The sequence below is a fragment of the Pezoporus occidentalis genome, unplaced genomic scaffold, assembly GCF_034315485.1.
Source record: "Pezoporus occidentalis ecotype Australia unplaced genomic scaffold, CSIRO_AGI_Poc_V1 ctg301, whole genome shotgun sequence".
Classification (NCBI taxonomy): domain Eukaryota; kingdom Metazoa; phylum Chordata; class Aves; order Psittaciformes; family Psittacidae; genus Pezoporus; species Pezoporus occidentalis.
The window spans coordinates 385345-410161 of record NW_026914953.1 but is presented as its reverse complement, the minus strand read 5'-3'; the positions used below and the strand labels follow the sequence as shown (position 1 = coordinate 410161).

Here is a 24817-nt window from a genome sequence, read left to right as displayed (position 1 = left end):
GGGGTTGTTTGGGCTCACTTGGGGGTGTTCTGGGGTAGTCCCTATGGAAGGGGAGGTGAGGGGAGCCTGGCTGCTGTGGCTGCCCCAGCTGAGGGACCCCTTGGGGCTGCTGGTGCCTCCATGGGGGGGTCCGACCCCCTTGCCCTGGCACCTCGGGGTCACCCCGCAACACCCGCCTGGGCCCCACTGGGGTTGAGCCTCCGCGACTCCTCCCTGGGCTTTGGCAACCGCCTTGGCTTCCTGGCACCTCCATTGCTCCTCCTCTCGTCCCCCACCTGCGGGGCCTGGTCCCGGCTCCATCCCATGGGGCAGCACCCAGGGATCGCCGCGGTCCTTGGGGCACCGGGCCCCTACTCGGGGTGGTGGCGGCCGGGTTTGGCCTCCCGGAGGAAGCTGCTCCCCCGCCACGCGGAACATGGCTGCGCTGCGCCCCGGATGTGTGGGGATGGACGGCGCGGCCGCAGGCTCGGTGCAGCCCCGCGGCTGCCTCCAGCACCGGGTCTGGTGTCCCCGTGTCCTCACATGGCCGCGTCCCCAGGTCACCACATCCCTCACACCTCAGATCCCTGCGTGCCCAGGTCCCCATGTCCCAACATGCCCATGTTCCTGCACTCCGTGTCCCCACATCCCTTTGTCCCCGTGTGCCCGGGTCCCTTTGTCCCCACATCTCCCATATCCCCCCCCTCCCGGGCCGCTGCAGGCAGCGCTGGCTCCCGGTGCTCGGGATGTGCTCCCGGTGCTCGGGATGCGCTCCCGGTCCGGGGCGGGGGGGGAAGTCCCTGCGCTGCGCTGCGCTGCCAGCAGGAGGCGCCACGGGCGGGGCGGATAAAGGCGGCAGCGCGGTGCCGGTGGTGCCCGGTGCAGCGGCATGGCCCGGAGCGCGCTGCGCCTGCTGCTCTGCTGCGCCGCTGCCCTGCTGGCCGCAGGTACCGGGGATGGGGGTCCCGGTGGGGGCTGTGTGCGCCGGTGGCACCGGGGGCGGGGGCTCCGTGTTCCTGCAGCACTGGGGAGGGACAAGAATGGGGTTACTGGGGGGTCCTGCCCTGCTCGGTGGGGCCGCATCCAGCCCTGCGGAGGTGTCCATGGCACCGGGGGCACGGGGGGGGGAGGGCGTTGCACGCACACCCCGGGGGTCCCAGGAGCCCCTTTTGGGGACTGGTCACCTGTGGCTGGCAGCACCCAGGGCAGGATGCGGCTCCGGTGCTGCCAAACCGGCTCACGGGGGTGGGGATGCTCCAGTACCCCCCTGGGGGCTCTGGTGCCTGTGCTGCTGTGGGCCCCCTGTTTCCAGCCTGGACCCCCAGCATCCCTGCTGTACCCTGAGGTGCCTCTTTGCACTTATCCCAGCTCAGAAGCTGCCCCCCAACGCTGAGCGCTTGGCGATGGCATTTGCTGCCATGGCAGCGCATGGGAATGGCCCATCCGGGTGGGTCTGGTGGCTGTGGGGACCCCCAGCACCGGGCACGCTGGGTGCTGGCTGTGCCGTGGGGCCAGGCTGGCCCTGCTCCTCCCCTTGTGCAAACAGGGTAAGGCAGGTAAAAGCACTGCCCAGCAAACGCTGCCATGTCCCACGTGGCCACAGCTCCGATGTCTCCAGTGTGTGCCACAGGGGCCCGGCTGGCACATGTCCCTGTGCCATGGCACATGCCTACCACTGCCACAGGTTTGTCCCCAGCGGCGCTGTGCCTGTGCCAGGATGGCTTGGGACAAGGCTCTTCCTTACCCGGGGTTTCTGGGATCTGCTATTGGCCAAATCCCGGTTTTCTGGTCCCCTCTGTGTCCTTGCTGACCAGGTCTCTCCTCCATGCTCTAGATACAGCCCATGGCCACGGTACCGGTTCAGAGACAGGAGTGTCACCGTCCCCATCCAGTTCAGTCACAGCCACCAGCCTGGGGACACCCGATGTGTCTCCATCTGGCTCTGACACGGGGACGGCCGATGTGTCTCCAACCAGCAAAGCAGCAGCATCTACACCACCTCCTCCCAACCCAGGCACCACAGTGTCCCCATCCAGCACACCGGCCTCAATGGTGCTTAAGGCACCTTTTTCCGACACAGCTGCAATGTCAGAGCCAGCAGCACCAACATCTTCATCCCACCCAGCCACAGCATCGTCTCCCTCTGGGATAACGGGATCACCAGGAGCTCTGACAAACCCATCCAACACAACCACAGCACCGTCTCCATCCAGGACACCGGGATTGGTGGAAGCAACGTCTCAATCCAGCACGGCCATGGCACCATCTCCATCCAGGACACCGGGCTCGGTGGAAGCAACATCTCCATCGAGTGTGACCACGGCACCGTCTCCATCCCCCCCAGCCGTGCCCAGCTCTGCGGCCACAGGACATCCCCCCAGCTCCACGGCAGCACCAGCCCCATCCTCACCTGGGTCCTCCAAGCCCCCTCCTGCTCCCAGCTCACCCACAGTGAGCCCCGGTCCCACCAGCACCAGAATGGCACCAGCCATGGGCACCAGCGCCGTGGTTGGCAGCTCCGGTGAGAGCCAGGCCGGGGGGGGCACTGTGCAGGCAGGGAACCCCCAGACCTGTGCCCATGGGCACAGCAGCAGCCCTGGGACCCCCTAAACTCCCTGCTCACCATGGGGCAGGGGGGCTCAGGGGTGCTGGTCCCTGGGGGAGCCCAGAGCCCCCCTGGGCTGCCCCATCCTCCTCGGACCCTATCCCTAACCCTGGAGGTGATGTGGGAGCCGGGTTCTGGGGCTGTGAGGGGTGGGACCAGTGCTGGTAGTGGGAGCTGGAGCCAGTTCTGAGCTCCTCTCACCCCAAGACCCCCTGTGGTGCTTGGGCACAAGGCTTGGCAATGCTATGGGGGGTAACGGGGTGCCCATTTCCACCCCACAGCGCAGCCCCCCACCAAACCCAGCCCTGCCGTGGTCACCATCATCTGCCTCTTCATCTGCCTGCTGGTGGGGGGCGCAGCGGTGCTGCTGGTGCGGCTGTCCCGGCGCAGGACCCCCCGATTCCAACACTTGGACGAGGTGCCCATGGTGCGGGAGGGACCGGGGGGGGGGGGGGCAGTGGGGGCCGTGCTACGGGCACTCACCCCACTGTTTGTCTCTCTTTCCTAGAGCAACCCAGGTGACCCCCCCGCTGCTCAATAAAGAAGCTGCTGCCTTGGCTCTGGTTTCCCCTCTGCTCTGCTCCATCCCCAGGGACAAAGCCCGGTCCCGGGGGGAGGCCTCGACCGCTTTTGGGGTTCCCCCCCCCCAGGCTGAAGCCCACGGGGTGGGTGCGGTGCTGCGCTGGGTGCTGGGGGCCACGCAGCCCCCCCCCCCGGGCGCGGTGGGATGGGATGGGAGGGAGCGCGCGGCCAGGCACGCACATCGCCTTCCTTCTGCTCCGCTGCACTCGGCGGGGCCGCGGCGAGGACCGGGCGCCGGTAAGGGGCTGCGGGCGAGGGGCCGGGGGCAGGCGGCAGGGGGGGACCCTCACACCGGGACCCGGCATCCCCTGGGTTTGGGCTGAGGGTGCTGCGGGTGCTGGTCAGGGCTTGGGGGGCTCAGTACTACGGGGCGGGGGGCGGTGTCCATAAGTCAACCCCGGTGCGCCCCGGTTCCGCACAGACAGCGGGTAACGGGTGCCCGTGGCTGATTGTTAACGAGGCACCAGCGGGTCCATGGCTTCGGTGGGTGCCGCAGAACGGAGGCTACCCCCTGGCCTCGGCCCGACGGCCCCCGACGGCCCTTGGGGGCACCTGAAACCCCAAGCGGGGCCCGAGCTCGGGCAGTGGCCGAGCGCCGGTGCCCACAAATCACGGGCAGGAGGAACCCGCGGGTGTCCCGGTCCCAGCCGGGTCCCGCCGCCGACACCCCCCCCCCCCCCCGCCCCACCGGCGGCGGCCGCTCCCTGAGCTCCCCCCTCCTCAGGGACCGCGATGCGACGGAGCCGGACGGCGCTGCCCTTCCTCGGCGCGGAGGTGAGACCGGGACCGAAACCGGGACCGGGGGGAAGGGGGTGTCCCCGGTACGAGCGTCCCAGCGCCGGGCCCCCGGGGAGCAATAACCGGGCCGGCGGCGCTCAGCGGAGTTAATTATCCCCTTAATGGGCGGTTAATTATTATTCACCTCCGTAACTGCGCGCCGGCTCCGGGGGGGTTTCAGGCGGGGTCTCATGGGGGGGGGGGGGGTGGTCCCCTCCATTGGCGACAGTGGCGGGGGGGGGGGGGATGTCTCTGCGGCTCCGTGCACTGCGGGCATCGCTGCCGGTGCACCGGCAGTGCCCCCACCCCCGGTAACCGCGGGGTGCAGCGCGGCACCGTGCCCGGCAGGGGGCACCCGCGTGCTACCGGCGCCCGGTAACGGCGGCGTGGAGGGAGGCCACGGGGCAGGGACCCCCGTTCCGCGGAGGGGGGACACACACGGACAGCGGGTACCGGGACCCGCGTCCCTCACCGCTGCCCTGCTTCTCCACAGCGCTGCCGCGACGCCGCCGATGCCGCCCCGTCGGGAGCGGCGCTGGGCGCCGTCCGCCGGCGGTTCTCCGGGAGCCCGTTGCTGCCGCCGTTGGGCTGCCGCTTGGCGGACGCGGCCCGCGGCCCCCAGCCCGAGGGCTCCCGGGTGGTTTTCACCATCGAGGAGAGCGGCCCCAGCAGCGGCGACGAGTCCGAACCCCCCCGGTAAGAGCGGAACGGGGCGGGGTGTGTGGGGGGGGGTGTTTGCTTGCCCCGGTGGCACCGGGATGGGGTTACCGGGCAGGGCGCTGCCGTCGGTGCCGCTCCCGGTTTCAGCACCGGCGGGCGGACAGCGGCACCGGGGCACCGGCACCGGCAGAGAGCCCGGTGCCAGCTGCCGGCATAGGACAGACCCTGCCATTGCCGTCCCTGCTGCTCCGGCCCCGATCTGTCCCGATCGCCTCCATCCCTGTCCCCATTCCCATCCCCTCCGTCTCCATCTGCCCCATCCCCTTTACCCCACCACCCATCCCTACCCTCATCCCCTGTCCTAGTGCTTTCCATCCCTGTCTGTGTTACAGTCCCCTCCATCCCCATCCCAGCTGTCTCCATCACCCATCCCTGTCCCCATCCCCTGTCCTAGTGCTTTCCATCCCTGTCTGTGTTACAGTCCCCTCCATCCCCATCCCAGCTGTCTCCATCACCCATCCCTGTCCCCATCCCTGTCCTCAACCCCTCTCTCCGTTCCCCCCTTCCCTGTTCCCATCCCGTGTCCCAGCCGGCTGCCAGCCTGCCCGGGGGTGACCTTGGTCCCTGCCCTCCCGCTGTGGCTCCGGCCCCGCTGCAGGGTTATTTTTGGGCCGTTCCCCTCCTCCGTGCCCGTCCCAGCCCGGCTTGTGGGGACAGCACGGGGCTGGCACAGCCGGCGGACGGGGCTCCGGTGTCACTCGCCGCAGACACGTGTGCGATGGGGACAGCCGAGCCCGGAGGGGACAGGGACTGGGTGTCCTGGGGACGGGCACTGGTTGTCCTGATGTGCCAGGGGCTGGGAGGGCAGCTCTGCCCCCGGCCCCCTGCCCTGATGTCCCCATGATCTCTGGGGATCCTTCCACCCCTATCCCGTGGTTTTCGGGGTCCCTGCCGTGCTGTTATCAGGGGAGGAAGGGGGGGGGGGGGGGGGCGTTGCCGTCCCTCCTGAGTCCCTGCCAGCTGCTGGATATTTTTGTGTCCGTCGGGAACAGCCGGGATCTATCCAGCGGGGCCGGCCTCATCCTGCTGCTCCCTGTCTCAGAACGGGGCTCAGCAGGCATCGAGGCGCTCCTGGCTCCCACAGCGGCACAGCCCCACCGCGTGTCCGGGGATGCTCCGGCCTCAGCCCCGTCCCTGGTTGGCACCGCTGGGTCTGTCCCTTGGCTCGCTCGGGGTGAGGGGGGGGGCTCCGCTGTCCCCGGTGCGCGGGCACAGCACCGCTGCCCTTTCGGGACACGGGGGTGGCCCGGGGCCAGCGAGGGGCCACGTGCCCGCGCACCGGGGACCAGACACCGGGGGTGAGGGGGGGGGGATCGCGCTGCTCTCTCCGGAGCCAGGCGCTTGTTTGATTTCCCGGGGGGGGGGAGGGAATGGAAACTTTCCCGGGGCCGGGGCTGGGGCGGCCGCGCGCTTCCTGCTCCGCACCGGCGCCGCCCCGAGGGGTCCCTGTGCCGGGCCATGCTGCCCCCCCCGCCCCGCTCACCGGGGGCTTCGCCCGCCGCGTCCCCCCCCCTCAACTCCCCCGTGCTCTGGAGGAAGCTCCGCATGAACCAGAGCATCCGCCTGCAGCGGCGCTTCACCGTGGCGCATCCCCTCTGGTAAGGACGGGGCGGGGGGGGGGAAACGCTGGTGGGTCCCCGGCAAAGGGCAGGAGGAAGCTCCAGGTTTGTACTTGCTGGGATGGGGTCAATGTTGGACCCCCCCCCCCCCCCTTCCCCCCAATGCTGTGGCAAGTCCCAAGGCTGTGGAGCCGCTTGTGGGGCACAAGCAGGGGACAGCGGGGGGGGGTCCCTGTGGCTGAGCCGGGGGGGGGGGGGGGCGTTGGTGGAGAGTGGCTGAGCACGGGCACACTCATTGCAGTGATGGGCACGCAGGGACCCTGCGGGTGACAGGCGTCTGCTCCATGGCACGGGGCGGGGGGCGTAATGGGGAGAGAAAAGCGGCTTTATCCTGCACAGCAAAGCACCAATGCAGCCCCCACGGCACAAGCGGGCACCTCGCTGCCCTCCCCACCATGGGGCTACATAGGGGTGGTTTTGGGGTGCCCCTCTGCCCGCACCCTGAGGTCCTGGTGGGTGCCAGCCCCACTTGTGTGGGCGCTGTGGGGATCAGCCGATCCCTCCTCAGCAGCAATAGCACCTATTTATAGCAGCCCCCGCCCCCCCCCCGGCCCCGCACGGCCGGTATTCATCCTGTCACGGAAACAAGGGGGTTCCACTCGGCATCAGCCCCGGTGTGGGGACTCGTGTCCCCCCCTGCCCACCCCGGGGGCTCGGGGCTGTCACCGGCCTGGACCCAGACATAGACATCAGCCGTCGGAGCCACAATGCGGCTTTGTGTCCCCGGTACCATCGGGGACGCGAGGCCGAGGCAGGAAAACAAGGGGCTGCGGGGTGGCACAGCCGGTGCCTGCCCGGTGCTGCCAGTGCCGGGGACGGCCGCGCCGCGGGCACCGGGGCGATGCAGCCGGGCAGCCGGTGCCCATCCCGCAGGCACTCCTGCATCGGGTAGGTGCTGGGCACCCGGCGGTGCGGGGGGGACGGGGTGGCCCCATGAGCTCCCCCAGTTCACCCAGTGCTCTGCTGGGGTCCCATGTCCCTGTCCCCATGGTGATGGCGGCGGGGGGGGGAAGACTGTGTCCCTCCTGCAGCCTTTCCCATGACCCCAGTGCTGATGGAGCAGGAGGAGGGGGGTGAAGCAGCCACAGCCACCATGGCGGCGCCACTGTCCCTGTCCCCATGTCCCTTGTACCCCCCCCAGACCCGCGTGGCTGCCTGGTGGCTCTGGTTGGGGTGTCCCCAAGGGCCAGGGCTTGGTTTCCCCAGCGGTTGCTGTCGTTTGACATCCTTTGGCTCCGTGCCGTGGCTTGGACTCTGTCCCCGCCATGGGACGCGGCACCCTGAGCCAGGCTGGATGGAGGCTTTAGGGCTTTCAAGGACTTAGGACAATCGGGACCCATGGTGCTGGGGACAGGCAGGAGCTGGCTCTTCCCAGGGTCTCTGGAGCCAGGGGCATCACGACCTGGGTGCCATGGGACAACCCTGCCTTTGCTAAGCCCGCACTGGGGATGTGGGGCTCCACATGCACTGAGCTGTGCCCGTTCTCAGCATTGGGGTGAAGGAGCCGGCAGGGCCGGGCTGGGCAGTGACTGGTGTCACCGCAGGAGGCACCACGAAGAGGATGGGGACCGGGTGGCATCTGCCGAGCTGTGCCCATGGGCTGAGGTCCCTGGGCCACCCGTTCCACTCCAGCCTCATCCCCTCTCCCCCTGCAGCTTTGACCTGGAGAATGGCCCCCCCGGCCGGGCCGTGCTGGACCCCCAGGCCAGCCCTGGTGCGGGGCTGGTCCTCCAAGGCACCTTCTGCCATGGCCAGCGCCGCGAGTCCTTCCTGTACCGCTCCGACAGCGACTACGACCTGTCCCCAAAAGCCATGTCCCGCAACTCCTCCATCGCCAGCGACCTGTGAGTGTCCCGACCCCCCTGCCCCGGTCCCCGGCACCCCCCCAGTGCCCTCCCTGCTGCTCACGCTCCCTTTGCTCCCGCAGGCATGGAGAAGACATGATTGTCACTCCCTTCGCACAGGTGGGTGCTGCCCCCGTGCCCTCCTGAAGAGGGGACGGGGCCCTTGTGCCCAGCACTGGGGTTGGGGTCCTGGGGGGGGTCTGCCCGGCCCCAGCTCCCTCTCGCCCCCCCCCCCCCCCCCAGGTCCTGGCCAGTCTCCGCACGGTCCGAAGCAACCTGACCCACCTGCAGGACCACGCTGGCATCAAGTGAGTTGGCCACAGGATGGGGAGGGTGAGGGTCTTGCCTGGGGGGAGGGACGGGGACAGACTCTGACCCATGGCAAAGGGGGGGACCGCCATGGGGGTCCCGTCTGCTGAGCCCCCCCACCATGTTCCACAGGCGAGGATCGAGCAGCAGCCTGCCCTCCGGGAGCAAGGCCAGCCTCACCGGTGAGTGCCGGCGGGGAAGGGGGGGATGCTGCTCCTGTGGTGACCTCTCTGGCCCTGTATCCCTGTGGATGGGTCCTGCTGGGCCCTTGGGGGTGCAGCAAGGCCCCTCCTGCACCGTGGCTTTGTCCTTTGGGATCCATGCCTGGTTTTCGGCAGCTCCTCCCATGGTGGGAAGGCTCCCGTTGACGTCAAACCTTCCATTAATAAAACCCAGCATGAGCAGGGCCCCGTGGGAGCCCCAGGCTTGGCTCTCACCCCATGGGGCCAGTGGGGCACGCTGCGTGTGATGGGGGTGGTGTGATGAGGCTGAGCCCCATACCCAGGGATGCTTGAGCTTAGCCCCTGGTCCTGGCTGCTTCCCTGCATCCCCCTGTGTGCTCCCATCCACTGTCTTGGCAAGGGACATGCCGTGGCCAGTAGCCTCTGTGTGTCCCCATGGCGGGTCCCCGTGCCAAGCTGATGGGTGTCCCCAGCAGAAGATGCCCACCAGAAGCTCTCCCGGGAGACCCTGGAGGAGCTGGATTGGTGCCTGGACCAGCTGGAGACGCTGCAGACACGGCACTCGGTCGGCGAGATGGCCTCCAACAAGGTGAGCATCCACAGAGCCCCCGGGGAGGGGAGCAGGGTCCTGCCTGCCCGCTGAGCCCTGCCCGCTGCCCCCAGTTCAAGAGGATGCTGAGCCGGGAGCTGACGCAGCTCTCGGAGACCAGCCGCTCCGGGAACCAGGTCTCCGAGTACATCTCCAGCACCTTCCTGGGTGAGGTCCCCCCCCACCTCGGTGCCACCTCTGCCGGCAGCAGGGTCCTGGTGTTGGGTTCCCCCCCAACCCGGTCTTGCTCACGGTCCCCTGTGCCGGCCCAGACAAGCAGCACGAGGTGGAGATCCCGTCGGCGCTGGCCAAGGACAAGGAGAAGGAGCGTCGGAAGCGCCCCATGTCCCAGATCAGCGGCGTCCGGAAGCTCACGCACGGCTCCAGCCTGGCCGCTGCCGGCATCCCTCGCTTCGGGGTGCGCACGGACCAGGAGGGGCTGCTGGCTAAGGTGGGTGACCCGGCCGGCCCTGGGGTGCCTGGCACTGGCCCCACATGGACCCCTGTCCCTCTGCTCCTCAGGAGCTGGAGGACACCAACAAGTGGGGGCTCAACGTGTTCAAAGTCGCCGAGTACTCGGGCAACCGCCCGCTGACGGTCCTCATGTACAGCATCTTCCAGGTGAGCATCCCAGCGGGATGGCCCCGTCCCCGTGCCCGGATGGGGATGAGCCAACCCCTGGCCCTCCCTGCAGGAGCGTGACCTGATGAAGACTTTCCGCATCCCTGTTGACACCTTCATCACCTACATGCTGACACTGGAGGACCATTACCACGCTGACGTGGCTTATCACAACAACATCCACGCCGCCGATGTAGCTCAGTCCACCCATGTCCTCCTCTCCACGCCTGCTCTGGAGGTGAGCCCTGCTCACCCAAGGCCACTGCCTGTGTCTTGCAGGGCCATAGCCCATCAGAAACACCTTTTCCCCCTATCCCTAGGCTGTCTTTACAGACCTGGAGATCATGGCCGCTATCTTTGCCAGCGCCATCCATGATGTTGACCACCCTGGTGTCTCCAACCAGTTCCTCATCAACACCAGTGAGCTGGGGCACAGGGATGGAGATGATGGGAGGGGGGGAACAGGGGGACCTTGGCTTCCAGCAGCTGGCCCGGGGTGACCGGTGCCATCCTGCAGACTCGGAGCTGGCGCTGATGTACAACGACGCCTCCGTGCTGGAGAACCATCACCTGGCCGTGGGCTTCAAGCTTCTCCAGGAGGAGAACTGCGACATCTTCCAGAACCTGAGCAAGAAGCAGAGGCAGTCGCTGCGCAAAATGGTCATCGACATGGTATGGGGAACCCTGACCCCCACCTCCCTGGGCTGGGGGGGGTTGTGGGGGGTCAGGCTGAGCCCTGTTCCCAACTTGTCCCATCCAGGTGCTGGCCACGGACATGTCCAAGCACATGAATCTGCTGGCGGATCTGAAGACAATGGTGGAGACAAAGAAGGTGACGAGCCTGGGGGTGCTGCTGCTGGACAACTACTCCGACCGGATCCAGGTGAGTGCAGGGATGCAGGGAACCCTTCCTGGCATTGCAGGCACTGGTCCTGGCTCTGGACAGGACTGCTGGGACGTCCTGTTTGGTGCCACTCCATCTCCCAACACCATCGGCCATGGCCAACAGGGTTCCTGGCATAGGGGGGTGGCCCTGGGGGACAGAGGATTCTGAAGTGATGCCGTGGCTGTGTCATAGAATCAGGGAATGGGTTGGGTTGGAAGGGACCTTAAAGCCCATCCAGCTTCAACCACGGGCAGGGACCCCTTCCACTGGAGCAGCTTGCTCCAAGCCCCTGTGTCCAACCTGGCCTTGAACACTGCCAGGGATGGGGCAGCCACAGCTTCTCTGGGCACCCTGTGCCAGCGCCTCAGCACCCTCACAGGGAAGAGCTTCTGCCTTATCTCCAACCTGAACTTCCCCTGTTTCAGTCTGAACCCATCACCCCTTGTCCTCTATCACTGCAGTCCCTGATGAAGAGCCCTTCTCCAGCATCCTTGTAGCCCCTTTCACACACGCTGGAAGCTGCTCTGAGGTCTCCACGAAGCTTCTCCCCTCGAGGCTGAGCAGCGCCGATGTTCTCAGGTCTGTGCCCCTCTTTCCCCAGGTCCTGCAGAACATGGTGCATTGCGCCGACCTCAGCAACCCCACCAAGCCGCTGGAGCTGTACCGCCAATGGACCGACCGCGTCATGGTGGAGTTCTTCCGCCAAGGCGACCAGGAGCGGGAGAAGGGCATGGAGATCAGCCCCATGTGCGACAAGCACACGGCCTCTGTGGAGAAGTCCCAGGTAAGGGCAGCATCATGGGGGGGGTCAGGGGGGGCTCCACAGGGCTCAGGGCTCAGCTTTGCCTTCTTTCAGGTGGGCTTCATTGACTTCATTGCGCACCCGCTGTGGGAGACGTGGGCTGACCTGGTGCACCCCGATGCGCAGGAGCTCCTGGACACGCTGGAGGACAACCGGGAATGGTACCACAGCATGATCCCGCGCAGCCCGTCCCCCCCACCTGCGGGGCACAGAGCATCCCCTGCCAGCACCGACAGGTTCCAGTTCGAGCTGACGCTGGAGGAGGAGGAGGAGGAGGAGGAAGAGGAGGGGGAGCTGGACACGGAGCCGGAGGGCGCAGAGAGCCCCTTGGAGGAGGAGAACAGTGGCTCCAAGACACCAGCCACAGATGACTCGGGGTCGGCTGACATCAAGTGCCTGTCACCCGGCCCTAGGGACTCGGACTCTCCTGTCACCTGCCCCAGGGATGTGGACAACCGGCAGGCACTGGAGGGGATGATGCCAAAGGACAGCGGTGGCAGTGGGTGCTCAGAGCCGGGGCCTGCGGGGCTGTGCCTGGACACGGAGGGCAACGTCACATTCCTGCCCCTGGGCACGTAGCGGCACCGGCCGTGGGTCCCCCTCGCTGCCGCAGGGATGTGGGACTGGGCACTGCCCCGGTGAGAGCATCAGCACGGCAGGGACATGGAGGGACCCAAAGTTTGTCCCCATTTGGGGGGGTCCTGATGGGCACAAGGACTCTGCTGAAAAGGCCCCTGTGCTCTTCAGACAGGGCTTGGGAACACTGTGCCCCAGCCCCAGCCCACCGTGGGGACGTGGAGGCTCACAGGGCTCTGGGGACGAGGTCCTCCATGGGGCCAAAGGCGTTTTGACCTCTCTCTAGGCGGCCCCTGGCCCAACACAGCCGCACGGAGGGCCAGCGAGGGGGATGAAGGGTGCTGGTGCCAGCATCCTCAGCACGCCCGAGTGCCGGTGCCCGTGGTTTATTTATTCAGGGCCGGGTTCACCGTTCCAAGCCTTTTGTAGCTCACGTTTCCATACAAGCCCCCCCTCCCCGGGTGCACTCACGTCAGGACACGGTCCCGCTCTGCCATCAGCACTCGAAACGCTGCCTTTGGACTTTGCACTTGGGGCCCCAGCGGGTGCTGTGACCCCCCCCTCTGTGTCTCCACAGGGGCCGGGGCATCCCCTGAGGTTCCTTTTGGTCTTCCTTCACTTCCCAGAGATTAAACCTGGTTTGTTCCCTTCCGAACACGAGCCTTGGGAGTGCCAATGCCCAGCGTGGTTGGCGGCCCCGTTTCCTGCCAGGCACCGAGGGAGGGGTGTGGGGGCCCCCCCGCTGCTCCGTGTTTGAACAAAAGCTTGCTCCTCCCTGCCAAACGCAACGGGTTAAGGTAAATATTGAACCGCCGGCTTGGCGCGGCTCTGAGCCCTTCCCCTCGCTCTTCCGCATCGCTCCCAACGGTGATTTACGGCTGCAAACACGTCCCCACCCGTGGCACTGCCCCACCGGGGCCCCCGGCTCCCGTGTGCTCCTCTCGCATCCCTGCTGGATCCCAGCGCTGGGTGCCGCAGGAGCCGGCGGGTGGAGCGGTGCCAGCGCCGTCTCGCAGGCGGGTGCTCGGCATCCCCCCTCCTCCCGTCTCCGGATGAAGCGGAGCTGGGCGCCGGCAGGTTGATGGGAACCAGGCTCCCAGAGCTCCAGATCCAGCCCCAGGGGCAGGGAGCGGGCCGGGAGCTGATGGAAAAACCCTTTTCACTCCTTGCTTGGCTGAGGGGCGGCATCAGCCAGGCACCAAGGAGGGCGGTGGAGCCCATGCCCGCGGGAGGTGCAGTGCGGCTGGATGCATCCCTGCCTCCCGGTCGTGCCGTGATGCTGAGGAGGCTCAGGGCCATGTCCCTGCACCCAGCGGGCTCCAGGCAGAGCCTGAGGGTGTCCAGCTCCATCCTTGCACAGGCTGTGACATCCTCGACGCATCCCTGAGGAGCAGCCATATGTTGCCTCCCTCTAATCCCCTCGAGGCTCGGGCAGGACATTGGCGTACACGGCCAGGTACCCCTGTCTGGGGATGGGGATCAAGCTGCAGGCGTGAAAGGGGGTGTTGGGGTTGGAGCTGTGGCGATAGGGCGTCATATCGCGACAGGGGAAGCTGTGAAAGCCCTGCACCCCCGCTCCCCCAGCGAATGGTTCCCCCCGCGGCCCAGCCGAAGCGCCGCCGGACCGCACCACTGCGCGCTGCAAGGGGGGAACCCCGGCGGCGCCCACCAACCCCGCCCGGCTCCGTGTCCATCGCAGAGCGCTGACCACCAATCAGCGCTTCGCTTTGGGGCCCGGGCGGTGACGTCGCGACATCATTTACATACGCCACGCCCCTTCTCCTCCCCAGCGCGACGTCACCCGGGCTCTGCAGTTGCTGCAGGAGGAGGCGGCGTGGAGGTGAGCGAGCGACATCCCCCCCCCCCCCATTTCTGCCCCCCCCCCCTTCAACCGGGTACCCCCCCCCCCGGTACCGGGGGGGGGGGTACCCGGTTGAAGGGGAGGGGGGGAGCAGCGAGAAGCTGACTGCAACGGTGTTGGGGGGGGGGAAAGATGCATTTGGGGGGGGGGGGGCGTGCATCCCCGCATCCACCCATCCCCTGCATCCCAGCATCATCTCCCCCCCCACCACCCCGCACCTCCCATGGCGGCTCCCGCAGCACCGAGCGCGGCGTGTGCGGGCACTGCTGCAGGTGCCATTTTGCAGGGGAGATGCGGGAGAGGCTGCAGCGCCCTCAATGCAGCCGCAGTCCCGTTGCTGGGGTCGTGGTACCACCCCCCCCCCCCCCCTTTGCCATGGTCGTGGTGTCCCTCTTTGCCAGGATCATGTCCATCCCTTTGCCAGGGTCGTGTCTACCCCCTTTGCCAGGGTTATGGTGTTGTCCCCCCCACTTTGCCAGGGTCGTGTGTACCCCCTTTTGCCATGGTTGTGTTTCCCCCCCTCTTTGCTTGGGGTCATGGTCCCCCTTTTGCCACGGTTGTGTCGCCCCCTCTTTTGCCAGGGTTGTGGTCCCCCCTTTGCTGGGTTCTCTGCACCCCATCTTTGATGCAGGCACCTTCTTGGGGTGGCTGCATTGGGGGTGATGGGTCCTGGCCCTGCAGAGTCCTTTGGGGCCAATCACCCGTGTTGGTGGCAGCTCCCAATCCAAATAGGATCAAACCGTGCCTGCCCCAGTGGGAAACCGGTGGCACCGGGGCCTGGCATCGGGTGCGTTTGCCATCCCTGTCATGGCCTCTCCTGTGTCCCTGCCTTGCAGATGGCGTCCGCTACCGACTCCCGCTATGGGCAGAAGGAATCCTCGGACCAGAACTTCGATTACATGTTCAAAATCCTCATCATCGGCAACAGCAGCGTGGGGAAAACCTCCTTCCTCTTCCGGTACGCTGACGACTCCTTCACACCGGCCTTCGTCAGCACCGTCGGCATCGACTTCAAGGTCAAGACCATCTACCGGAACGACAAGCGCATCAAGCTGCAGATCTGGGTGAGACCCCGGCACTGGGTGCTTGCTGTGGGGCTGTTCGCTTCGCCGGGGTGGTGGTGGTGTGTGTGGGGTGATGCTGGTGCTGCTGTCCCCGGCTGGGTGGCACGGTGCTGATGTGCTGCTCTCACCCCAGGACACAGCCGGCCAGGAGCGGTACCGCACCATCACCACCGCCTACTACCGCGGTGCCATGGGCTTCATCCTGATGTACGACATCACCAACGAGGAGTCCTTCAACGCCGTGCAGGACTGGTGAGCACTCAGGCAGGGTTCTGGGGGGTCCATTCCCCCCCCCCAAATACCTTTCCCAGGCACCTCCATCGCCCTTCTCTGCCCCCCATCATCCGTTCCCTTTTTCCCTTCCCCTAAGGTCCACCCAGATCAAAACCTACTCGTGGGACAACGCCCAGGTCCTGCTGGTGGGGAATAAATGTGACATGGAGGACGAGCGCGTCGTCTCCTCGGAGAAGGGCCGCCAGCTCGCTGAGCACTTGGGTGAGCCGGGGTGGGGGGGACACCCATCTGCTCCCCCACCCCCATGTCATTGAATTCGGGGCTGGATTCCCTCCCTGTCATTCTGCTTTGAGAGCAGCAGTGACTTGTCCCTCAGTGCATAAGGAATAAGGCATCACCGGGGGAAGGGGTGGGGGGGTGATGCTGCTTCCCATTGCAGCACCAGAAACCTGCCGAGGGGATGGAGCTGGGTGGCTGCAGGGGTAAGGATGGAGCCGGGTGGTCCAGGTGTGTGCAGCGCACGCATCCCTTCACTGGTTAATGATGGGAGGAGGAGCCGGGGAGGGTTCTGCTGGGCACAGCCCTGATCTATATCCATGTGTGTGTGTGTGTGTGTGTCCCCTTCCTCTGCCTGCATCCTCCAGGCTTTGAGTTCTTCGAGGCCAGCGCCAAGGACAACATCAACGTGAAGCAGACCTTCGAGCGCCTGGTGGACATCATCTGCGAGAAGATGTCGGAGTCGCTGGACACGGCCGACCCGGCGGTCACCGGCGCCAAGCAGGGCCCCCAGCTCACGGACCAGCAGGCCCCCCCGCACCAGGACTGTGCCTGCTAGGACCAAGCCCCCCCCCCCCCCCAACACCCCTCAATATTGGTCAGTGCACCCCTCTCCTCCCCCTGAGCCCCTCTTCTTGGGGGGGGTCCCACGGGGGCTTTTGCTGCTGATACCTCCGAAAGGGCTGCAGCCCCTCTAGGAGCCCCCCCTTCAGTTAGGCTCTGCCCCCTCCAATCCCCTTAATTTATTTTTAAGCCTGGGCTGGTAGAACCCCCCCCCCCCTTGTTCTGCTTTTAATCACTCCAAACCCCCCTTTTCCCTGAGGAATACTATTTTCTCTGCTCACCCCCCCATCCCATCCCTCCCTTGGGAGCAGGGATGCACCCCCTGCCCTTGTGGGGAGCTGCAGTGGGACCCCCCCTCCAAACCTCAGATCCCCGCTGGGCCTCCCCATGTCCCCATCCCCAGCCTGGCCTGCCCAAAGAGCTCCTTGGGGGGGGGGGTCTCTTTGTGCCCGGCTCTTCCCCCTCCCCAAGATGGATGGATACTTCCTATCTCTTGTTTATTTGTATAAATAGATGCTAATTTATGCTCCCGCCGTCTTCCTCCTTGTACATAAAGAAGAACCCCTTGTAAATAGGTGTAGAAGTGACGCTGTGCGTGACCTGCTGTGCTGTGGCCGTGTTGGTGCATCCAGGTTTTCTTTCTCTCTGTGGTAACCTTGCTTGTGAATATCTTTGCAAGAGAAATCTTCTTTAAAGGTACCCCCAAAACCCACCCAGATGCATCCCCGAGAGCTCGGCCGAGCAGCCTGCAGCAAGTTAGCCCTGCTTTGGGGATGGGGACCTTGGTACAACCCCGGCTTTGCCTCCATGGGGACCATTGTGTTGCTGATTTGCTACGGGGCGTTCGGCTCCTCCTGTGTTCCTGTAGTACCGTGCTTCTGTGGAGACTGTGCCCACGTGGATGTTCCTGTAGCAAACCTGGACCTGGAGGTCTTGCTTCCCTCTTATTTATTTTTCTTGGAGTTCTGTGTTTTTAATTTCCAGGTTCCCCCCCACCCCGTTTTCCCTGACTGCAAATCCCACCTCCCTTCCCCTTCCCCTTTCCTATTTTTTTGGTGAAGTTTACTTATGGAAGAGTTAACTCTGTACTGTACAAATGTCAAAAGTGTCAAAAAAAAACAAACAAAAAAAAAAAAACAAGAAAAAAAAAAGGACAAATTTCCTAAAAATCACTGTATTCCAGAAATGGTGTGAAGAAATAAATCACTGCTGATCACTGGCCTCTGGGGGTCACTGCGGGCGCAGGGCAGGGCGGGGGGGGGGTGCCCCGTGTCCGTACCCGCGGCCCCGCTGCCGACCTCGTCTCCAAAGAGGAGCCAAAACTGCTCTGGTGTCTTCATGAGCATCCTCCAAAGGGCTCCTGGCAGCTCGGGTGGCCCCTTGGTGCCGGGGGGGGGACCACAGGAGGGATGAAGACAGAGCTCCAAGGCACTGGGTTAAGCTTAACATTGAGGCAGCTCCCGTTGATGCTGGAAACAAGGGAAGGTCCCGGTGAGGGGCCAGACCCTGCCCAACCGTTGCCTTAGAAGCACCCAGCTGCCTCCGCATGGGTTCAGCCGTGGCAGCGAGCAGGCGGCTGCGCTCACACCGCTCTTATTTATAGGCACCGGGTGGCTGCAGGAGCCCACGCATGGGGATGGGGAGAGGGGGGGGTGAGGAGGAGCTCAGCGACTCCAGCTCTGAGGACAGAGCAGCGGCAGCAGCAGCAGGGAACGGGCTGAGGTTCCAAAGGGGCAGCGTCCTCTTTGCCAAGCAGCCAGAAGAGGAGCAGAGGAAGGCGCTGGAGCGGAGCAAAGGGCCAGGCTTGCTCTGGAGAAGGGCAAATCAACCTGTCCGGAGGGGGCAAAGCGGAGCTGCAGCAGCTCCTCCCCACGCCAGGGGCTCTGTGGATGGAGAGAGACAGAAACCGCTCTACAGCCCACCCTGGGGCAGCGATGGGCTCCAAACACAAACCCAACGCAGTGCTGCGGCCAATAGAGGAGTTAAGCAGCAAGCACTGAGGTGGCAGTGATGGTCGCCAGCCATCGCTTGTGGGGGGGGGGGATTGAGGCACGGAGATGCCCAGAAAACATCTCACCATGGGGAGAAGCCTCTGGAAACGCTGCCATTGAGAGCAGCTCCTTCACATCCCGGCCCTGCGCTGGCTGTGCTCCGTGCTCGGGGGGGTGCCGGGCTGGAAAACAGGAGAGGTGCTGTGTGTGGGGTGAGGCCGGCGATGGGGATGCACCCCCGGTGCTGGGGCTCACCCTGTGTTTGAGGTAGGAGAGGTACGTGTCCCAGCCCAGCGTGACCACGTTGACGTAAATCACCCGGTACTTGGGGGGCACGAAGAGGAAGTTGATGAGCTGAGCCCCGGGCCAGACGCACCAGTCAGCCTGTGGAGAGCAAGGAACCACAGTCACAGCCTGGCTTGGGTTATAGGGACCTTAAAGCTCATCCAGCTCCAAGCCCTGCCACTGGGACCCCTTCCACTGGAGCAGCTTGCTCCAACCTGGCCTTGAGCATTGCCAGGGATGGGGCAGCCACAGCTTCTCTGGGCACCCTGTGCCAGTGCCTCAGCACCCTCACAGGGTCAGGGTTAGGGTGCTCCTGCCTTATCTCCAACCTGAACTTCCCCTGTTCCAGTCTGAACCCATCACCCCCTGTCCTATCACTGCAGTCCCTCATGCAGAGCCCCTCTCCAGCATCCTTGTAGCCCCCTTCACACACTGGAAGCTGCTCTGAGGTCTCCACGCAGCTTCTCCTCTCCAGGCTCAACAGCCCCAGTGTTCTCAGCCTGGCTCCACACAGGAGCTGCTCCAGCCCCTGTTCATCCTCGCGGCCTCCTCTGGACTCACCCCAACAGCTCCAAGTCCTTGCACTGAGGCCACCAGCACCACACACAGTGCTGCGGGGGGGGGTCTCACAGAGCAGAGCAGAGGGGCCCCCGATGAAACCCGAGGGCAGGAGGGGGGGCTTTACCTTGTAAAACTCCCAGAATTTGTCCTTCAGCTCCTCCCAGCTCTCCCTCAGAGCCTGCCCCTCCAGCGTGCCCATGCCTGCGGGACACAGCATCAGTGCATGGCGGTGCTCCGGAGCTCAGCACCACGGGCGCAAGGAGGGTGCTGGCACCTACCCAGGAAGTACCAGGCGCCCAGGGCGGGCGATGCCACCAGCTGGTCCATGAAGACTTTCTTGAGGATGGTTCTGAGCCCCCTCACACCCCGCGCCGGGAAGGCAGCGTCGAGCCACAGGTACCAGTAATGCATGAGCGGGCCCATGCTGCAGCCGATGGCGAACATCCGCCCTGCAACACAACACCGGGCACCCGTGCATTATTCATGTGGCTGCCCCACGGCCCCGGCGGCGGATGCGGCGCTGGGGGGAGCACAAAGGCTTCGTGTGGTGCCGGGGAGCTGGTGCCTAATTCCTGCTCCATCGGAATGAGGATGAGTTCAGAGGCATAAATCATAGACTTCAGAAGGGGTTGGGGTTGAAGGGACCTTTAAAGCTCATCCAGCTCCAACCCCTGCCACGGGCAGGGACCCCTTCCACTGGAGCAGCTTGCTCCAAGCCCCTGTGTCCAACCTTGGCCTTGAACACTGCCAGGGATGGGGCAGCCACAGCTTCTCTGGGCTTCTCTCAGCACCCTCACAGGGAAGAGCTTCTTCCTTAGATCTAACCTGAGCTTCCCCTGTTCCAGTCTGAACCCATCACCCCTTGTCCTATCACTGCAGTCCCTGATGCAGAGCCCCTCTCCAGCATCCTTGTAGCCCCCTTCAGACACTGGAAGCTGCTCTGAGGGCTCACTGCAGCTTCTCTTCTCCAGGCTCACCACATCAGCTCCTGGGGGTTTGCAGAGAGGTTTTCAGGAGCACGAGTTGCTGCTCACGCTCCTGTTGATGCAGCCCAGGATACGGGTGGTTTCGGGGCTGTGAGCGCACACTGAAGCCGGCTCACGTTCATTGTCTCATCAACCAGCACCCCCGAGTCCTTCTCCTCAGGCTGCTCTGAACCTCTTCTCCCCGCCGCCTGTGGCTGTGCCTGGGATTGCCCCGACCCATGTGCAGGACCTTGCCCTTGGCTTTGCTGAGCTCCATGAGCTTGCCCTTGGCCACCCCTCCAGCGCATCCAGGTCCCTCCGGATCGATCCCTTCCCCACCCGTTGTGTCCCCGCCCCACGGAGCTCGGCCTCAGCACCGCCGTGGGTACCGCTCCCGCCGCTGTCACCTGTGCGCGCCGGCTGTAGGTCGGTGCCCGGGTGCCGCCGGCAGTGCCAGGCCTGCTGCAGCACGTCCCCGGTGGCCAGCATGGCTCCGCAGCTCGCCGTGTTGGTCAGCAGCAGCAGCCGCCCCGTGAAGAGCCGCCGCCAGCCCCGCGCCAGCATCCTGCGGGCCCCTGCCGGGGGGGTCAGCGGGGATGGAGACACCCCCATAGCACCCCGGGACCCACTGATCTAGCACCCCTGAGACCCCATTACCCCTGCCGTGCCCCCGGTACTGATGCTGTACCCCGGTACGCGTGCCATGGTACCGGTATCATGCCATGCTCCCGGTACCCGTGCCTTGCTGCCGGTACCCGTCCCATGTGCCCCGTATCTGTGCCATGCTCCCGGTACCCACGCCTTGCCCCCAGTACCCGTGCCATCCTCCCAGTACCGGTGCACCCCTGTACCAGTGCCTTGTCCCCGGTATCCGTGCCATGTCCCCCATATCCGTGCCATGCTCCCGGTACCCGTGCCATTGTACAGGTACTGTGCCATGCTCCCGATACCCGTGCCATGCTCCCTGTATCCGTGCCATGCTCCCGGTAGCCATGCCTTGCCCCCAGTATCTGTGCCATGCTCCCGGTATCGGTGCCATTGTACAGGTACTGTGCCATGCTCCTGGTACCCGTGCCATGCTCCCGGTATCGGTGTCATTGTACAGGTACTGTGCCATGCTCCCGGTACCCGTGCCATGCCGCCGCTATCGGTGCCATGCTCCCGGTACCGGTGCGCCCTTGTACCAGTGCCTTGCCCCCGGTCCCCGGTCCCCGTGACCTGCGCCATGGCACCGGTACCGTGCCCTCCTTACCCGTGCCGTGCCCCCCGATACCGGCGCTAAACTTCCCCCCCCCCCCCGTTACCCCGGACCTGCCCCCGCTCACCACCACCACCACGCGGAAGAGAGGGCGCAGCCTGTGACGCAACCTCTTCCGCTTCCGGCGGCCGCCATGACACGTACCGAGGCACAGGCGGCCGCCATGACACGTACAGAGGCATCCGCCATGGCATCTACACACGCAGGGCAGCCGCCATGACACTTACCGAGGCACAGGCGGCCGCTATGACACCTACACAGGCAGCCGCCATGACACGTACCGAGGCACAGGCGGCCGCCATGACACGTACCGAGGCACAGGCGGCCGCCATGACACGTACCGAGGCGGCCCCGGTGGCGCTGGTCCCGGTGCGCCCCCGCCCCGCCGCGCCGCTCCCATCGCCCCATCCGGAGCCTGCTGTTTCTGACCGAACCCTTCATTAACCTCTTTATTGCTCTCTCCCCGGTGCTCCCAGACCTTCCCTCAGCGCCGGCAGCGGGGCCGGGCCTCCGGTGTCCTTGAGCTCCCACAGGCTTCGGGCTTCTCCCCCTGGCAGAGAGGGACCGGTAGAGCCCAATGGGGACGGGTCCCGGTCCCGGTCCCCGTTCCCACCGGGATCCCACCTGGTAGAGGCGGCAGATGAGCCCCAGCAGCGACGCCTCGGCCTCTTCCTGCAGCTCGTCCGTGTGCTTCTGCGTGTGGGGACACGGGGCCGGTCAGGGGCGCTCCCCCCCCCGGCCCTGGCTCACCCCCATCCGCTCCCGGCCGTACCCCGTTAACCACGACCCAGGGCACGTATTGGTGCGGGGGGTCCAGCGCCTCCGTGAGCTGCGCGTTGCGGTGCATGAGGGCGGCCCCGGTGTCCCCCTGCACGCAGGCGGCGATGCGGGTCCCGTCCAGCTGCGGGGCATAGACCTGGAGGCACTGCGGGACGGAGCGGCCGTCAGCGCGGAGCGGGCCCGGAGCGGGGCCCGAGGGGGGACACACGTACGGCTTCCAGGGTCTGGGTGACGGAGCTGCCCGACTCCAGGCAGAAGATGACCGGGAAGTAGGTGCTGAAGTTCTTGGCCTCGTGCATCAGGCAGGTCTGCGGGGACAGGGAGAGGGGCTTTGGGCGAGGGATGCAGGGACGGGACAGGGGGGATGGCTTGAACCTGCCCGAGGGGAGGCTGAGATGAGCTCTTAGGCAGAAGCTCTTCCCTGTGAGGGTGCTGAGGCGCTGGCACAGGGTGCCCAGAGAAGCTGTGGCTGCCCCATCCCTGGCAGTGCTCAAGGCCAGGTTGGAGCAAGCTGCTCCAGTGGAAGGGGTCCCCATGGCAGGGGTTGGAGCTGGATGAGCGTTAAGGTCCCTTCCAACCCAAACCATTCCCTGATTCTCTGAGCTGTTGGAGCCACACGGTGCGGCAGAAGGTGCGGGAACCTGCTCTTTGGAGAGACTTGGTGCTCGGGAGCAGCTTCCCAGCCCTCCGCACGGATCCGCTTTGAAAAGCCACGGAACAAGTTCACCAGGGCTGAAGGTTTTGTCCTTCCTTCAGCTGCACTGGCTTGTCTGAGGCGCCTGGAGCCGGCCCCGGGTGGAATCCGGGGAGGTGCCTGCCAGGGAGCCCTGACCCCACGGGCTTTGGGTTCTGCTGCCTCTGGGTGCATCGTGGGGTCCGGGAGCAGCCGGAGTCTTTCCCAGGTTGGACACAGGGGCTTGGAGCAAGCTGCTCCAGTGGAAGGTGTCCCCTGCCCGTGGCGCTGGGTGAGCTTTAAGGTCCCTCCCAACCCACACCAGGCTGGGATTCTGTGATTCATTTAGCACCAGCTCCCCCCCACGCCACCGCCACGGGGCAGAGAGCACCCCCCTCACCTCAATCATGTTGCCCAAGCACTCCTCGGGGCCGTGCTGGCACTTAAATTCCCACTTCCCGCTCTCGTTCCTCTCCTGCAGGACCAAGCGCTCTGAGTGGGGCCGGCAGCACCAGGACGAGCACCCCCCGACCACGGGCACCAAGGTGGCTCCGGCTCCTACCTGGGCGTTACCGTAGGGTACCAGGGTGATGCTCAGGGCCTCGGGGGGCAGCAGCAGCCAGGCGGTGAAGAGCTGCTGCACCAGGAACCTGCGGCACGCGGGGCACAGGCTCTCGTAGAACAGGCTCAGCTCCACGGGGGCAGCCGCCGGGTGCGAGGGGTGGGCGCCGGGGCCCGGAGCCTGTGTGCGGGAAGGGGTCGGGGTGCGCCGGAGGGGGGGGATCGGCTGCGGTTCCCTGCTCCCCGCATTCACAGGGATGGGGGAAAGCGCCTGGGAAGGGGGCTGGGGGTGAGGGTATGGGAAGGGAAGTGAAAGTCCTGCAGCGCCGGGGCTTTCCAGAGCAGCTTCCCCATGAGCGGAGCCCAGCACCCAACCGCCGAGGTTGGCTGCAGCCACAAGTGCCCAGAGGGAAGGGTCGGGGCCGGGGGGTGCCGGGCACCGCTGCGGTGCCAGCGCGGCACAGGGGCTCTGAGCACCCCTGTGGCATTGCCAGCCCGAGCCGCAGGGATGCTCAGGGATGCCCCGCAGCGCTGCCGGCCCCGGCCCCGTCCCCGCTCACCCAGCCCCATAGGAGCCGTTGCCCCGTGTGCCGCGGGTGCCCCCGGCGGCTCTGACCTGGCAGGCGGCGGCGACGTCCGGCGAGCGGCACCAGAGCCGCGCAGGGTCACGGTCGCAGGCGGCAGGAGCCGCTCCGAGCCCCGGGGCCAGCAGCGCCAGCAGCGGCAGCAACGCCGCGGGGGCCATGGGAGCGCTGTCCCGATGAGCGCTTCCAGAGCTGCGCCCGCCCTTCCTGCCCCGCTCAACCGGCCCCTCCGGTGACGCCGGCGCTGACTCACTCGGGCCGCCCGGCTCCGGCTCCCTTCGGTCCCGCAGCAGCGCTGGGGTCCGGGGTGAAGCCGAACCCCAGCAGCCCGGGGCTGCACCGGCAGCTCCGCCCTGGAGTCATTCCTAGTGCTGGGAACGGAGGAACTTTGTGCTTCCCCCCTTCGGGCTCTGCTGCCACCCGGCACGGGATGGGGCACAACCAGCTGGGTCCCAATCCCGTCCCTGTTCCCACAGAATTCCCGGCAGCAGTTCCATGAATTCTGTTTATTTCCTTTTTTTTTTTTTCTTAGGGGGAGGGGTGGGGGTGGTTGTTTTGTGGGTTTATTTTTTTTTTTGGAAGTACCGTACAAAAAATCCTCTTACAGTAACAAATAATGGGGCTGACATTAGTAAACATCGACAGAAAGAGCAGAGAGAGAGCAACTGCTGGTAACGGGGCAGCTGAAGTGGCGAGGGATTATTGCATATACCTAGAACTAAACCTCAGCTGTGCTCATGCAGCCGCCACATCCTCTCCGAGCACAAACCCCACCCCAAGCCCTCAGTGGGGTGATGGGGGAGCGTGGAGCATCCCAAGCTGGGATAGAGAGGGACAAGACCGGAGCTGTGCCCCGGGGAGCAGGAACGGCCACGTTGCACCCATGGGATGGGGGCGAGCAGCACGGTTTAGGGGGGACAACAGGGAGTTTTGGGGGGGGTCACAAGCAGCAAAGCACAGCCCAGAGCCTGGGGACACATCGCGAGCGGCGGCATCCAGCGGCAACAACAGCACCAGCAAAGCAGCGCGGGACAAATCACAACCAGCTTCATTGTGGGGGAGCTCAGGG

At 65.7% G+C, this 24817-nt stretch overlaps 6 protein-coding genes across 18 annotated transcripts in view; 4 read left to right on the top strand and 2 right to left on the bottom strand.

Annotated features, from left to right (window-relative positions):
• The first annotated feature begins 856 nt into the window (after positions 1 to 856).
• CIST1 (colon, intestine and stomach enriched 1) lies at positions 857 to 3148 on the top strand. 4 transcript variants are annotated; one of them, XM_062627560.1, is made up of 4 exons: positions 857 to 926; positions 1814 to 2500; positions 2866 to 3011; positions 3093 to 3148. In XM_062627560.1, exons 1-4 carry the CDS (start codon positions 869 to 871, stop codon positions 3123 to 3125), a joined length of 924 nt encoding a protein of 307 aa, XP_062483544.1. In that variant the 5' UTR covers positions 857 to 868; the 3' UTR covers positions 3126 to 3148. The 4 variants fall into 4 exon arrangements, with proteins under 4 accessions (XP_062483544.1, XP_062483545.1, XP_062483542.1 ...); XM_062627561.1 differs by having other exon boundaries at positions 857 to 947; positions 1853 to 2500; XM_062627558.1 differs by lacking the exon at positions 857 to 926 and having other exon boundaries at positions 1589 to 2500; positions 2866 to 3002.
• Positions 3149 to 3892: 744 nt separating this feature from the next.
• Positions 3893 to 12233, top strand: PDE4C (phosphodiesterase 4C). 7 transcript variants are annotated; one of them, XM_062627546.1, is made up of 16 exons: positions 3893 to 3940; positions 4437 to 4639; positions 7938 to 8126; positions 8210 to 8246; positions 8370 to 8434; positions 8568 to 8617; positions 9091 to 9206; positions 9281 to 9374; positions 9479 to 9657; positions 9729 to 9827; positions 9901 to 10065; positions 10148 to 10247; positions 10345 to 10499; positions 10588 to 10710; positions 11315 to 11497; positions 11570 to 12233. In XM_062627546.1, the coding sequence occupies exons 1-16, from the start codon at positions 3899 to 3901 to the stop codon at positions 12092 to 12094; spliced, it is 2325 nt and encodes a 774-aa protein (XP_062483530.1). In that variant the 5' UTR covers positions 3893 to 3898; the 3' UTR covers positions 12095 to 12233. The 7 variants fall into 7 exon arrangements, with proteins under 7 accessions (XP_062483530.1, XP_062483531.1, XP_062483533.1 ...); XM_062627547.1 differs by lacking the exons at positions 3893 to 3940; positions 4437 to 4639 and adding an exon at positions 6122 to 6261 and having other exon boundaries at positions 9094 to 9206; XM_062627549.1 differs by lacking the exons at positions 3893 to 3940; positions 4437 to 4639 and adding an exon at positions 6210 to 6327.
• Positions 12234 to 13099: 866 nt separating this feature from the next.
• THOP1 (thimet oligopeptidase 1) overlaps positions 13100 to 24817 on the top strand; it is a 330697-nt gene continuing 318979 nt past the window's right edge. The window contains exon 1 of the mRNA XM_062627552.1: positions 13100 to 13103. The gene's annotated coding sequence lies outside the window, so the exon portion shown is untranslated. The remainder of the gene's footprint in view (positions 13104 to 24817) is intronic.
• RAB3A (RAB3A, member RAS oncogene family) lies at positions 13906 to 17306 on the top strand. The gene is made up of 5 exons (XM_062627570.1): positions 13906 to 13931; positions 14789 to 15016; positions 15150 to 15268; positions 15387 to 15511; positions 15895 to 17306. The coding sequence occupies exons 2-5, from the start codon at positions 14789 to 14791 to the stop codon at positions 16083 to 16085; spliced, it is 663 nt and encodes a 220-aa protein (XP_062483554.1). The 5' UTR covers positions 13906 to 13931; the 3' UTR covers positions 16086 to 17306.
• Positions 17803 to 21344, bottom strand: MPV17L2 (MPV17 mitochondrial inner membrane protein like 2). Of its 3 annotated transcripts, none has more exons than XM_062627564.1 (7): positions 21218 to 21344; positions 20300 to 20467; positions 19206 to 19376; positions 19052 to 19128; positions 18337 to 18465; positions 18168 to 18263; positions 17803 to 17973 (listed from the first exon to the last, which is right to left on the bottom strand). In XM_062627564.1, exons 1-6 carry the CDS (start codon positions 21342 to 21344, stop codon positions 18213 to 18215), a joined length of 723 nt encoding a protein of 240 aa, XP_062483548.1. In that variant the 3' UTR covers positions 17803 to 17973; positions 18168 to 18212. The 3 variants fall into 3 exon arrangements, with proteins under 3 accessions (XP_062483548.1, XP_062483549.1, XP_062483550.1); XM_062627565.1 differs by lacking the exon at positions 17803 to 17973 and adding an exon at positions 18036 to 18054; XM_062627566.1 differs by lacking the exons at positions 17803 to 17973; positions 21218 to 21344 and adding an exon at positions 21145 to 21163 and having other exon boundaries at positions 18070 to 18263.
• On the bottom strand, positions 21576 to 23914 carry IFI30 (IFI30 lysosomal thiol reductase). 2 transcript variants are annotated; one of them, XM_062627567.1, is made up of 7 exons: positions 23781 to 23914; positions 23166 to 23345; positions 23004 to 23078; positions 22143 to 22238; positions 21923 to 22075; positions 21775 to 21843; positions 21576 to 21700 (listed from the first exon to the last, which is right to left on the bottom strand). In XM_062627567.1, exons 1-7 carry the CDS (start codon positions 23907 to 23909, stop codon positions 21635 to 21637), a joined length of 768 nt encoding a protein of 255 aa, XP_062483551.1. In that variant the 5' UTR covers positions 23910 to 23914; the 3' UTR covers positions 21576 to 21634. The 2 variants fall into 2 exon arrangements, with proteins under 2 accessions (XP_062483551.1, XP_062483552.1); XM_062627568.1 differs by lacking the exon at positions 23004 to 23078.

Coding starts and splice junctions, on each gene's coding strand:
- PDE4C (XM_062627543.1), top strand. CDS start 7,621: ATGGTGCTGGGGACAGGCAGGAGCTGGCTCTTCCCAGGGTCTCTGGAG. Junction 8,247..8,369: donor TTGTCACTCCCTTCGCACAG/GTGGGTGCTGCC, acceptor CCCCCCCCCCAG/GTCCTGGCCAGTCTCCGCAC. Junction 8,435..8,567: donor CAGGACCACGCTGGCATCAA/GTGAGTTGGCCA, acceptor CATGTTCCACAG/GCGAGGATCGAGCAGCAGCC.
- IFI30 (XM_062627567.1), bottom strand. CDS start 23,909: ATGGCCCCCGCGGCGTTGCTGCCGCTGCTGGCGCTGCTGGCCCCGGGG. Junction 21,844..21,922: donor CCTGGGTCGTGGTTAACGGG/GTACGGCCGGGA, acceptor CCCCACACGCAG/AAGCACACGGACGAGCTGCA. Junction 21,701..21,774: donor TCATCTGCCGCCTCTACCAG/GTGGGATCCCGG, acceptor CCTCTCTGCCAG/GGGGAGAAGCCCGAAGCCTG.
- MPV17L2 (XM_062627564.1), bottom strand. CDS start 21,344: ATGCCATGGCGGATGCCTCTGTACGTGTCATGGCGGCCGCCTGTGCCT. Junction 19,377..20,299: donor CCTACAGCCGGCGCGCACAG/GTGACAGCGGCG, acceptor GTTGTGTTGCAG/GGCGGATGTTCGCCATCGGC. Junction 19,129..19,205: donor GGGCGCCTGGTACTTCCTGG/GTAGGTGCCAGC, acceptor TGTGTCCCGCAG/GCATGGGCACGCTGGAGGGG.
- CIST1 (XM_062627557.1), top strand. CDS start 1,645: ATGCCTACCACTGCCACAGGTTTGTCCCCAGCGGCGCTGTGCCTGTGC. Junction 2,501..2,865: donor CGCCGTGGTTGGCAGCTCCG/GTGAGAGCCAGG, acceptor TCCACCCCACAG/CGCAGCCCCCCACCAAACCC. Junction 3,012..3,092: donor ACTTGGACGAGGTGCCCATG/GTGCGGGAGGGA, acceptor TCTCTTTCCTAG/AGCAACCCAGGTGACCCCCC.
- RAB3A (XM_062627570.1), top strand. CDS start 14,789: ATGGCGTCCGCTACCGACTCCCGCTATGGGCAGAAGGAATCCTCGGAC. Junction 15,269..15,386: donor TTCAACGCCGTGCAGGACTG/GTGAGCACTCAG, acceptor CCTTCCCCTAAG/GTCCACCCAGATCAAAACCT. Junction 15,512..15,894: donor CCAGCTCGCTGAGCACTTGG/GTGAGCCGGGGT, acceptor TGCATCCTCCAG/GCTTTGAGTTCTTCGAGGCC.